General features: G+C 43.5%; 1 protein-coding gene across 7 annotated transcripts in view; it reads left to right on the plus strand.

The window, feature by feature from the left end:
• LOC126071869 (zinc finger protein 883-like) overlaps positions 1-13,645 on the plus strand; it is a 79,382-nt gene that overhangs the window by 60,948 nt on the left and 4,789 nt on the right. For 2 of the 7 annotated variants that reach the window (XM_049876264.1, XM_049876263.1), the window contains exons 2-3: positions 10,938-11,177; positions 13,401-13,527. In XM_049876264.1, the coding sequence (XP_049732221.1) occupies positions 11,175-11,177; positions 13,401-13,527 (130 nt within the window). In that variant the 5' untranslated portion in view covers positions 10,938-11,174. The other 5 variants (XM_049876265.1, XM_049876261.1, XM_049876262.1 and 2 more) reach the window with 5 other exon arrangements.

Consider the following 13,645-nt stretch of genomic DNA (forward strand, 5'->3'; position numbering starts at 1 on the left):
CCATCCTTACCTCTAAGGAGCATTCTGGCCGCACTTCTTCCAAGACAGATTTGTTCGCTCTTTTGGCAGTCCATGGAATATTCAATATTCTTCGCCAACACCACAATTCAAAGGCGCCAACTCTTCTTCAGCCTTCCGTATTCATTGTCCAGCTTTCACATTCATATGATGTAATTGAAAATACCATGGCTTGGGTCAGGTGCACCTTAGTCTTCAGGGTGACATCTTTGCCCTTCAACACTTTGAAGAGGTCCTTTGCAGCAGATTCGCCCAATGCAATGCATCGTTTGATTTCTTGACTGCTGCTTCCATGGCTGTTGATTGTGGATCCAAGGGAAATTAAATCCTTGACAACTACAATCTTTTCTCTGTTTATCATGATGTTGCTCGTTGGTCCAGTTGTGAGGATTTTTGTTTTCTTTACGTTGGGGTGCAATCCATACTGAAGGCTGTGGTCTTTGATCTTTATTAGTAAGTGCTTCAAGTCCTCTTCAGTTTCAGCAAGTAAGGTTGTGTCATCTGCATAACGCAGGTTGTTAATGAGTCTTCCTCCAATCCTGATGCCCTATTCTTCATATAGTCCAGCTTCTCAGATTATGTGTTTAGCATACAGATTAAACAGGTATAGTGAAAGAATACAACCCTGACTCACACCTTCCCCTACTTTACACCAGTCAGTATCCCCTTGTTCTGTCCAAGCAACTACCTCTTGATCTATATACAGGTTCCTCATGAGCACAATTAAGTGTTCTGGAATTCCCATTCTTTGCAGTATTATCCATAGTTTGTTGTGATCCACACAGTCGAATGCCTTTGCATAGTCAATAAAACACAGGGAAACATTCTCTGGTATTCTCTGCTTTCAGCCAGGATCCATCTGATACCAGCAATGATATCCCTGGTTCCACGTCCTCTTCTGAAACCAGCCTGAATTTCTGGGAGTTCCCTGTCGATATACTGCTGCAGCCGTTTTTGAATGATCTTCAGCAAAATTTTCCTTGCGTGTGATATTAATGATATTGTTGTATAATTTCCCCATTTGGTTGGATCACCTTTCTTGGGAATAGGCATAAATATGGATCTCTTCCAGTCATTTGGGCAGGAAGCTGTCTTCCATATTTCTTGGCATAGATGAGTGAGCACCTCCAGAGCTGCATCCGTTTGTTGAAACATCTCAATTGATATTCCATGAATTCCTGGAGCCTTGTTTTTCGCCAGTGCCTTCAGAGCAGCTTGGACTTCTTCCTTCAGTACCATCAGTTCCTGATCGTATGCCACCTCTTGAAATGGTTGAATATTGACTAATTCTTTTTGGTATAATAACTCTGTGTATTCCTTTCATCTTCTTTTGATGCTTTCTGTATCATTTAATATTTTCCCCATGGAATCCTTCACTATTGCAACTCGAGGCTTGAATTTTTCTTCAGTTCTTTCAGCTTGAGAAATGCTGAGTGTGTTCTTCGCATTTGGTTTTCCATTTCCAGCTCTTTGCACATGTCGTTATAATACTTTACTTCGTCTTCTTGAGAGGCCCTTTGAAATCTTCTGTTCAGTTCTTTTACTTCATCAATTCTTCCTTTTCCTTTAGCTGCTCGACGCTCAAGAGCAAGTTTCAGAGTCTCCTCTGACATCCATCTTGGTCTTTTCTTTCTTTCCTGTCTTTTCAGTGACCTCTTCCTTTCTTCATGGATGATGTCCTTGATGTCATTCCACAACTCGTCTGGTCTTCAGTCACTAGTGTTAAATGCATCAAATCTATTCTTCAGATGGTCTCTAAATTCAGGTGGGATATACTCAAGGTCATATTTTGGCTCTCGTGGACTTGCTCTGATTTTCTTCAGTTTCAGCTTGAACTTGCATATGAGCAATTGATGGTCTGTTCCACAGTCGGCCCCTGGCCTTGTTCTGACTGATGATATTGAGCTTTCCCATCATCTCTTTCCACAGATGTAGTCAGTTTGATTTCTGTGTGTTCCATCTGGTGAGGTCCATGTGTATAGTCACCGTTTATATTGGTGAAAGAAGGTATTTGCAATGAAGAAGTCGTCGGTCTTGCAAAATTCTATCATTCAATCTCCGGCATTGTTTCTATCACCGAGGCCATATTTTCCAACTACTGATCCTTCTTCTTTGTTTCAAACTTCTGCATTAAAATCGCAAGTAATTATCAATGCATCTTGATTGCATGTGCAATCAATTTCAGACTGCAGCAGCTGATAAAAATCTTCTGTTTCTTTATCTTTGGCCCTAGTGTTTGGTGCGTAAATTTGAATAATAGTCGTATTAACTGGTCTTCCTTGTAGGCGTATGGATATTATCCTATCACTGATAGCGTTGCACTTCAGGATAGATTTGGAATGTTCTTTTTGACGATGAATGCGACACCTTTCCTCTTCAAGTCGTCATTCCCAGCATAGTAGACTATGTGATTGTCTGATTCAAAATTGCCAATACCAGTCCATTTCAGCTCACTAATGCGTGGGATATCGATGTTTATGCGTTCCATTTCATTTTTGATGATTTCGAATTTTCCTAGATTCATAGTTCGTACATTCCAGATTTTGATTATTAATGGATGTTTGTAGCTGTTTCTTCTCGTTTTGAGTCGTGCCACATCAGCAAATGAAGGTCCTGAAAGCTTTACTCCATCCACGTTGTTAAGGTGGACTGTACTTTGAGGAGGCAGCTCTTCCCCAGTCATCTTTTGAGTGCCTTCCAACCTGGGGGGCTCATCTTCCAGCACTATATCAGACAATTTTCCACTGCTATTCACTGCTTTTTAGAAGTAGATTGCCGGGTCCTTCTTCCTAGCTTGTCTTAGTCTGGAAGCTCAGCTGAAACCTGTCCTCCTGCTGGTATCTGAATACTGGTGGCATAGCTTCCAACATAACAGCAACACACAAGTCCCCACAGTATGACAAACTGATAGACACGCGGGGGAAAAGGAAAAAGAAAGTAGGAGTTGATTTTTTTTTCTCATTCATTCAACAAATATTATTGATCACAATGCTATACACCAAGCATTATTACTAAGATTGTGGGTTAACAAAATAGATATAAATTCCTGAGGGAATGAATGGTGGTGGAATCTGTAGTGGAGGGCCATTCTGTTGAGGAAATAGGCTCAGGGGTGCAGATAATATAGAGCCTTTGGCTCTAAAGGAAAGCCTTGTGGCGTAGTGGTTAACTGCTACGGCTGCTAACCAAGAGGACGGCAGTTCGAATCCTCCAGGTGCTCCTTGGAAACTATCAGGCAGTTCTACCCTGTCCTATAGGGTCACTATGTGTTGGCATCGACTCGACGGCAATGGGTTTTGTTTTTGGTTTCTTTTTTTTTTACTCTGAATCAAAGATAGAAAGTTATGGGGGATTTTCAGCAGAAGACTGTCATGCCTGACTTTCGTGTGTGTGGCAAAGATACACAAAAACTTTCACCAGCACAACAGCTCCCACATTGATTACTTTTTTACTGTTGTGCCTCCATCATCACTATCTTTTTCCAAAAATTCCACCACTTTTAACATAAACTCAGTGTCTTATTCATGGGAGTGGTTATTTCAGTTACGTTAGGAATCAGATTTCACTAGGGGGAAAAGAAAGTTATTTGCTAAAATTTGGATTTAGACTGCTTGGAATAGTTTAATGCTGAAAAAAATATCCTACAAATGTTTCATAGGCACTCACTTCTATAGTTCAACAGTAATTAGGTATAAAACAGATCTCGGATATCATCACTAGTTCAAAATTTCAGGGTTGTTCATCTTTAAAGAAACAACTAAGCATTGGGACTGTGACTGTACCGAAGGAATTAAAAGGATGTTGTGAAAAGAGAAATATCTAATTAGTAGAAAAACAGAAATCTGTTGTTTGCAGATACAGCTTGCAGAAGACAGGTCTAGTGTCTCTTGACTCACCTTAGAATGGAAGTGGTTTCGATAACTGGCGTAGTCAGACAAAAGTGGATGGCAGTTGTTCATGGAGTTTTATTTGGCTGTTAAAATAACTGTTGATTTAGACTGATGCAAAAATGTCCCATGGGATGGATTTGTCCTCGACTGCTTTTACTCCTTGTCTTCATTTACAAGTGACTTTTACAGAAACGTTCCCATCCTTGCAAGGGATGTAGAGTTGGGCCACTGTGAAGATCCGGCTTGGCAGCAGTAATACTCATCTACCAGCTGCTTCCTCGTCAGCTCACCATCATTCATGGTCGTGAATTAAAGCCATGTGCACTAAACTGTGGGAGCTCAGTCTGTACTCTCGTATCAATGCCTCAGAACAAGACTGATCCTAGATAATAGCATGGGTGCCTCTTTATTTTTGATTCTGGGAAATATTTATTTGTGAAGATGGAACAATTACTAAAGGGACTAAATTATAATGCAAATGTGGTGTTATTTATGGCATTGACTAAATCCCAGGAGAAATTCCTTAGGCCTAGAAAGAAAACCTCTTAGCTAAGAATTTAGATTCTCACGCTCCAGGTTTAATCTACTGCATAGACTTGGATTGGGAAAGACTTGCTAATGAACTTCACAATTATGTTTTTAACCCGTGACAAATAAGCAACCATGGAACAACGGCCTTCCATCCTGGTCACAGAGTTTGCGGGGGTTTACAGCGACAGCTAATGCGTTCCATCCAGTGACAACTCTGTTTGGACCAGAAAATATCCAGATATTCTGGTAGAGTGTATCTCATTTGAACAACCATTGCTAGCTTATTTAATTGAAACTTGAAATGCACCCCTAGATGCATTCCTTCCATTTTCTGTGGGAACAGTAAGAGTACATTGGGGAAAGATGCTGGTATGACTTCACGGTTCTTCCCCACATCACCTCAACTTTCTTTTTTCCCCGCTTCACCTCAGCTTTTTTTTCCTACCTCATGCAGTACTCCAAGGAACATGGCTGGACCTGTGGATGCCAGAAAGAGAGATCACCCGTAAGAAAGAAACTAAGCATATCTTTAAATGTGTATGTCAGAATTCAGAAGGGCCTATGGGGGGGGATTGTCCTCCATGTGGCAAAATAGCAGTTGACAGTGGGTGCAGATGTATTGTCCCGTGGTTTAGATAGCCCACTAGTTCTGTACCTATGTAACACGGCCCATGTGAATGGTAGTGGACTGACGAGATAGCGTTGGCTAGATTAGTAACACTGCTGCCTATCTTATTCGACAGAGTGGCCCAACCCCATGTCCCTTGCACATGTGGAAAAGATTGTGTAAGAATCAGTTGCAAATGAAGAGAAGCAGAAATAGTAGTTGAGGGTAAAGGAATGAATAAATGGTAATGCAGTGAGGGAAATCCGGTATTAAATGAGTGCTCAAGATAGACTTGGAGTGAAAGAATAAAGTTGTTTCATAGCACAGTTACACCAGACGTCCAGGGTGGTGAAGCCTTGTGTTTGCCAAGACCACACCTGTGGTTTTAGAACCTGCCTGGGTCGAATGAACAGGATGATGAACTGGACCAATTGTTAATGACTGAGTGGAACTCTAGTAACATGCCCGTGTCTTTTAACTTTTGTTTTTCAGGTTACATCTGTCATTTGGGAAGGAATTTTCAGAAACTGTCTCCTACCGTATCATTAGACTTTGTGATATACAACTTCCATTTAACTGATGACTTATGTAACTGTGACCTTGGTGATCTCCTGTTTAGAAAGCTCCCTGATTATAATGAGTGAAATGTAACAATGGCATGCCCAGGACACTACAGTACGCTATACACAAGCATCCTTGTTTTCCTGCATAGAAAGCTATTAAGGAAAATAGAAAAAGACAATGAATTTCTGATGTTATTAAAGCAGTAGCCATCCCATCGTGGATCCAGATTCCACTAGGAAACTGCCTCACCCTGAAATGAGGAAAGCTATGGGGAGATCTTACGGCATGCTCAGACTAAATTACATCTAGAGTGACTACCACTCACCTAACTGTCGTATGGGGGAACCTACTTTTTTGGGTACAAAATATGTATCCTTACTCCTCTCAGGACATTCATGTACACTGGCAATGACCTGCATGCTGCATTCAACAGCACTGGCCCCAAGGCAGAAAGGGTTACAGAGGAGCAGCTACTAGTCTAGGCATCATGGGACAGACCAGATTCACGTTTAATGAGGAGCTCCGTTCAGAGGGGACAGAATTATTAACTACGTAAGTATATTAAAAAAAAAAAAAGTATATTAGAGGGAATTATTTTCCAAAAGGAAAGCAAGGACTAAGAGTCAACCTGGAAAGATGATCAGGCTTCACAGGTGCTTTACCTTCAGGCAGACTCTACGAATAATGGTGAATAACACTAGGACTCAACACCGGGAAGAGGCTTGTACCCAGACCTCTCGTAGCCTGTTGACTAAACAGATGTAGGTCTGTGTTAGGTAAGTGGCAAATTCCACCTTCATTGCCAGTGACATGGTAAGGATCAGTGTGAAGCAAACCCAAGATACATCTTGGGGGCGATGCAGCGCTCACCTTCCCACTTCTCCATGCTTATTGCCAGCTGTCCATGTGGCCCTCTCTGTCTGCCCCTAGCCACCCAAATCTGGGTCAGAGCTCACAAGTTACGAGGACACTCCGCAAACCAGGTGCCCATACAGTACTTCTCTGACCCTACCCACAAGGAGCTAAGGCACACTTTACAAGTGCAGTATGATAGGTGACTTTTGCGTGGGCCCTTTCTAGCCGTGGTCTTGTAACTCTCACCCAAGTGATTGGGCAGGACCGTGTGACAGGGTTATTGTGGTCCAATAAAGGGATTTGTCACTTTTGCCAGACATGAGCAGGAAAGAAGATCCCACCACCACCAAGAAGGAAGAGCCTGCACATCCTTTGGACCTGGGGGATCCTGGTGCTGAGAAGCTCCTGGACCTAGAAGACGGAGCAAGCTGTTACACCGAAGATGATGAAAAGTGCTGGCAGAGAAGCAGCAAGAGAGACCCGGCCGCAGGAGATGGCATGGTGCGTGTCCCAGCCCATGGAGAGAGAAAGCTGAGTGCCTTTGGGCAGAGGCCTAGGGCCAGGGAGAGGCGTAACTGTGAGCATGGCTTGGAAGAGGCTGTCCCGATAGAAGAAGTGTATCCTTGAATGTTTCCTGAGCCTGAATTTTAACCTGTTATTTCCCTAACGAACCCCGTAAAAAAAAAAAAAAAAAAAATCGTGAATACGGTCTGTGAATTCTGTGTAGCCATTGCAGTGAATTAGGACCCAGCGGAGAAGTAGAGAGTGCTGTGGGAGGGATGGTTGGTGTCAAGATTATTAAAGGTGTTGTAGAGAGAAGGTTTGTCTGACCTCCACCTCATAGGAATCACCCTTGGGCTGTTGATCTTGATTCTCCTTTCTGCTCATGAAGTGAGAGGAGGTCAGACACTGCCCTCATGACGTTTTTTACAACAAATTTAAGAGGAATTGTACTCAAGTTTGTTAACTCACTGGATTGACTCAGAATTCACAAAAAAAAGGTTATACTTAGGAAGACATCTTTAATTAAAAGGATACAAATAGAAAGAGAACATAGGGCAAGGTCTGTGTTGGTCCCCCACACTTAGCTTCCTTGTCCCAAGGGACGCGGTACCCTTCATTCTGCGCAATTTTATCATAAGATACCAAGAGGTGAAATGAGTAATCGAATTAGAACAAAAACTACCAGTGTAAGGGAGGATGTAGAGGTGGTAGAGTTGAGGAAAGGGGGAAGGAATTTTTCACTATAAAATTTTCTTTCCTGAGTTTTCTTCTTTAGAATTCTATGGCACCAACAGTTTATAGTTACAGAGTGATCGTACAAAAGGAAGTTGTATGCTGTACGGTCAGAAATCTGACAGCAGTTCTCAACTTTAGACCCAGTCAGTGAATCACAAAAGCAAAAAGGAAAACCAATCTCTGCCTTCCTTCCAATTTCTATTTCCCGATGCCTAATGTTTTTTTTAATGTTTTCTTAGACTCAGGTGAAATGTCCCTCTTCTTAGGAGTATTTCTTCAAAAGGTGGTAAGTAGTCTACTTTTCCTGTTTTCCCTAATCCTCCAATCTATTTTAATTCATTTCCTTATCACTATATATATATATTATATATATATATATATATTTTTTTTTTTTTTAGATTTTTTAGTGGATGTTGATTGTGCCCTCAGAGAAATATAGGCTCCTTGGAGATTTGTCAGACTCTGTGAAAGCTTACAGCCTTGGAAACCTTATGGGACAGTCCTATGTCCTACAGCGTGGCTATGAATGAGGATTGAGTAGTTGGCAGCTGGTCCTTAGGTTTAAGGCTTTTGTTTATGGAGGAAATAAAGGCAAGAGGAGGAACCCAAGTCCGAGGCCAAGTCCCTGAACGTGCCCACCACTGGGCGGAGCCCTCTGCCTCCGCGCCGGCACCCCGCCCCTCCCGCCGAGAGCTCAGCGCAGGAAGCGGAAGTGCGCGTGCGCGGCCGGCAGCCATGATTCGCGGTCGGCCGGCTGGGGCGTGAGGTACGTCTGTGGCGCCGCCGGCGTCCGGCCTGGGCCGGTACCAGGTCCGCGGGGGGGGCCCGCTGGGGTTCCGGATGGTGCCGGGCCGCGGGGCCTCCGTAGCCGGACTTGGCCTGCAGCCTCCCGCCGCCGGCGCTGCCTCTTCTCCGGGGCCTGGGCCTCGGCCGGCGGCGCAGCGAAGCGGCCGCTGTGCTCTCCCAGCCCGGCTGAGGAGTCCCGCGCCCGCCGCGTCGGGACGGCCAGGTAGGGGGGCGAGGCCTAGGTGTGTCGGGGCGTTAATAGGTGAGGTCGTGCGTGGGCGGAGACCAGGGGTGTCCGCGTCGCCGGGAGTCTGTGAGGAATGCGGGGTGACAAGCCCGGGGAGTTAGCCTGTGCGCGCCCTGCTCCCGCCGCCTGAGTGCGCCCCGCACCGGGCTCCGTCGTCCGCCTGCGTCCCCGCCGGCAAGGACTGTTGGGAAGCTCTTGGGGGTTCTCAAGGAAGCGAGGTTGTGGGGAGGCGTCTCCCCCTCCCCTGGTTTGTTAACGGGCTCTGGTGGCGCAGTGGTTAAGCGCTCGGCTGCTAAGCAAAAGGTCGGTGGTTCAACCCGCCATCCTCTGAGCAGGAGAAAGACGGGGTAATCTGCTCTGTCAAGACTACACCCTTGGAAACTGTGTGGGGCAGTTGTATCCTACCAGATGGGTTTGCTGTGAGTCGGGATTGACTCCATGGCAAGGGTTTGGCCTTTAGTTTAATTGTTACAGGACTTTGACGTAGATGAAGTAGCAGGAAACGTGGATGGAACTAGTACGCCCATTTGGAACGATAGCCATCCCCACCTCGGGCTGCAAATATTTATTAAGAGGCACGTTTCCAGGAATCACTTGTCTCTAAGGCAGAAATTTCCTCCACAGTTGTGCCAGAGACAATATGGCCCACCTGATGTGGCTGAACGAGGTTGACCTAGAAGACAAGCAGGTAATAGAGATCATAGACCCAGTGTTGCTCCGGGATCCTGAGCATAGACAGAGACAGGATTTGTGCTGGATTAAATGCTAATGAGGCAGCCATAATTTCTGCCACCAAATAGCCGCACTTAATAGGTTGGAGGCTCCTTGCAGTAAAAACGCGGCACATTTCCATTGTAAGAGCAGCAAATACTGGAATTGAGGACAGTCTGGGGGGTGTGCGTTATGGATGTGTTCCAGATATTTCAGCACGTCCTGGTCAGCTGCAGTGTTGCTGAGAGCTCCTCATTTTTAATTTTAGAAAATGCCCTTATTTGGATAAATATGAAATGTGCAGCTATTGGAAAGGACACAACTTTGAATGTGAAAAAGTGAAACTTAAATTGATGAGTAACATGTACAGCATTTGTACTATAAATAGAGAATAAGTTTGAGTTTAAACCGGGTGTTATAATGTAGAAAAACCATAACACATGTATATTGAATTTGTTGAAGCTAAGAGGAACAAAAGGCTGCTGTTTTATACAGTGGAAAAGATAGGAGTGAATATATAGATAATGAAGAATCAAGCAGTAGCTGCAGGTATTTGAAAATAAAAATGTGTAGTTTTGATTGTCCTGTTTGAGAAATCTTTGCTAACTCCAAAGTCATTAGCGTAATCTGTATTTGTAAAATTTAGAATTGGGATTTGCAGGAGTTGCTGTTATGAGAGCAGTCTTGTTATCTTCTTTCAGTGCTAAGAACCACTTACTCCAGATCCATTTATTTGAAGAGTCTATTTTTCTTCTCTATATTTTCTCAAATGTGATTTTATTTCTTTAGGTTATCACTGCCTGGGATTGGCGTTTAGTCTTCATAATGTCCACATACAGGATAACAATCCCATGTGAAATGAAAGCCAATATATTTTACTTTTGGTAACAAGATCTTATATAATCAGGATTCTGTTTAGCTCTCTACACAGAGGGGGAGAAAAGATCTCAACAGGGAAAAAAATGTTAATTGCGAAATTGAGAGGAAAAATATTGATAACGTTTTACAATGATGTAAATGAACTGAGAATTAAAAATTACAAAAGTTAGCTCTATATAATAAAAAATCAAGGAGCCCTGATGGATTTATTAACCAGGCTTGAAAAATATGTTGTCCGTGACAGTTCACTGATGTTGATATCAAGTATATATGTCTATCTGGATTAAGAAGAAACAGATTCTCAGGTAAAGCCACAATCTGAACCTTGGGCCTCTGACACTGTGGAAATCTGGTTCAAATTTTGTTGCCTGGCCAGATATGGATGCCTCCCATGCTGTGGCATGAGGAAAGTGCTCCATTTGTGATTTCCTTGCCATACAGTTGAAACCTGTAGAGCTGTATGGAGAATGCAAGTACTACCAAGGTGGAGCAATGCCTTGGCCTGGGAGGAAGCCCTTCCCAGGGAAAGAGCTAAAGCCAAAAACCTGTCACTCCCTACATAACCTCATACTGTGTTTCCCAGCCTGCCCCACGTCTTCTTCTGTTTCAGGTCCCAGGTGTGACTCAAGAAGAACTGATCCTGTTAAGCAGCCTGGAACCTAGGGCTACCATCTTACACATCTGTAAATCACCAATAGGCATTTGAACTGCTGACTGCCTGTGTAGGCCAAACATTATTCATCTGCTTCCAGACAGTTTAGTGGCTTTGCTTCCACTCATTCCTCTTACCTTCACTGCTTCTTGGGCTGTAGAGAGGACATTCGCTTAGAGAGGCTGGAGGCAGAAAATGGTGAGTACCACAGGGAACTGGGTAATTGTTAGCATAAAGGGGTGAGGCTAAATATGATTTATTGGGCAATGAGCTGTGAGTTCCCAGCTCTGTGCTTATTACAAGATGTAAAAGGCGGCAGAAGATGTGAAGGTCTAAATCCTAAGAAGCAGCATTTTGCATGGCTCTTCCTCTACACACTTGTGATTTTCTAACCTTGAATGCCTAGGTCACCTTCCTTATTTGAGTTCCAAGTTGTTACCATGGGACATTACCATAACCACTCTGGGCCTTGGTCCTCTGTGTTTTTTGTTTTTGTTTTTTTCAATTGTGCATAAGGTGAAAGGTTACAGAGCAGATTAGTTTCTCTTTTAACAATTGATACACAAATTTTTTTGGTGACATTTGTTGCAGTCCCCACAATGAGTAAGCATTCTCCCCATCCCTACCCTGGGTTCCCTGTTTCCAACCATCCATTTTTCCTATCCTTTCCTTCCTTTTTGTCATTGCTTTTAGGCAGGTGTTGCCCTTTTGGTGTTGGATACATGATTGAAATGCGAAGCAAGTTCCTGAGGTGTGTTATATGTATGTTGTTTGTTTTATAGACTTGTCTAATCTTTTGCTGAAGGGTGAACTTTGGGAGTGGTTTCAGTTCAAAGTTGAAAGGGTATACAGGGGCCACAGTCTCAGGGGTTCCCCCAGTCTTTGTCAGACCAGTAAGTCTGATGTTTTGTATGTGTGTGAATTTGAATTTTGTTCTGTGTTTTTCTCCGGCACTGTCCATGACCGTATATTGTGATCCCTACTGGAATGACCAGTGGCAACCAGGCACCATCTAGTTGTTTGGGCTCAGGCTGGTGAAGGCTGTGATATTTGTGGTCCATTAGTACTTAGAACTAATATTTGCCTTGTTTCTTTAATTTTCTTCAATCCCATTTGCTTCAGATAGGATGGGACCAGTAGATATATCTTTGCTGGCCACTCGGAAGCTCTTAAGACCCCAGATGCTGCTCGCCAATGTTGGATGTAGAACCTTTGCTTTATGCACTACGTTATGCCAGTTAACCTAGATGATCCCCACGACCATGATGCCCAGCCTTCAGGCTCAGTAACTCAGTACCTAAGGGTGTTTGAATGTGTCTGTGAAGCTTCTGTAAACCCAAAGGCGCTCAGCTTTCTCTCTCTTGGGTCAGGAAGCCAACTGCATGATATCCTGTTGCTGGTCTCTCCTTCCTTGGGGGTGGCGGGCTCCTCTCTTTGCTCTTGAATTGGTTCTCTTTAATGAAAAATTGGCTAGTACCTTTAGTGTAGATCACAGTTACCTATCATACAATCACCTGGGTGGGAGTTACAAGAGCATGGCTAGAAAGGCCAGGTGCAAAACTAATCCACTGCAGGGGCTTTTGCCATCTTAATACTTTAGAGCATGTTTATTTGAGTTTCTGGGTATACGTTTGTTCTGTAGAGTGGTCACTCATAATTGGATGAAAAGTTCGACAGTTGTGTGGAGATCCTGAATTTCATGTCCTCTCTCTCTCACCTGAGCTCTGGTAACTTTTCAATCCCCTTTTCTATTTCTATGAAAGAGTCAGAGAGGGTGACAGTGCTGCTGTCGAGGTGTTGAAAAATGAGTAACAAACATTTAAAAATTATAATTCTTAGAATTTTCACCTTTTGGCAGGTGGTCTCATCACCTTCTGTTGACCTGAGTTAGCAGTTTTTTGGTAGACATCTCATGGCTGGTGAGGAACGCAAGGAAAAACCAACCGTCTCTCAGTGTTTCCTAGATGTTAATATCTCATGCTGCTTCTTGTTTTGTTGCTTGTTCTGGTGGGTCTTATGGAAGGTGGCAAAATTGTTTTTTTCCACAGAGAGGTGATGATCTGAATGTGGAAATAGGTCTTTCATCTGTAGAGGATTTCTCTCCCTTCTGCTTTAGTTCTGGCTGTTCTGGAACAAAAATACAGAGCAACGAGACGGTATTTAGTCAGTGTCAAACTGTGGACAGAAAAGTTCAGTGTTTTAGAATATTGTTAAATCCATGATATAGGATGCCAAGAGTCAGGATGTAAATGTAGAGGGCAGAAGGAAGAGCCTGATGGCCAAACTCCAGAGTAGAACACAGAAACATACGTGACCTTTCTGTGAATTCTCTGGTCCCCTGCACTGATAATCTCGCTTGAGCTTTCACACACATTGTGGAAGACAATACCTTGCTGATCCAGAACATGTGGGATATTTTAGGATTCAGTGGTGTTTGCGGATGTGGCCGTGGACTTTACGCAGGAAGAATGGGCTCTGCTGGATTTTGCTCAGAGGAAACTCTACAGAGACGTGATGATGGAAACCTTCAGAAATCTAGCCTCGATTGGTAAGGAGGATTTCAGTTTTCTTATTTTCACGAGTAAATGAAAATATTGTACTCACGGACCTTGTTTGAAGATTTGGGTTGAGGAATGGGAATACATTGGAACACCTGGCAAAATGTT

Source organism: Elephas maximus, chromosome 3 (assembly GCF_024166365.1).
Source record: "Elephas maximus indicus isolate mEleMax1 chromosome 3, mEleMax1 primary haplotype, whole genome shotgun sequence".
Lineage (NCBI taxonomy): Eukaryota > Metazoa > Chordata > Mammalia > Proboscidea > Elephantidae > Elephas > Elephas maximus.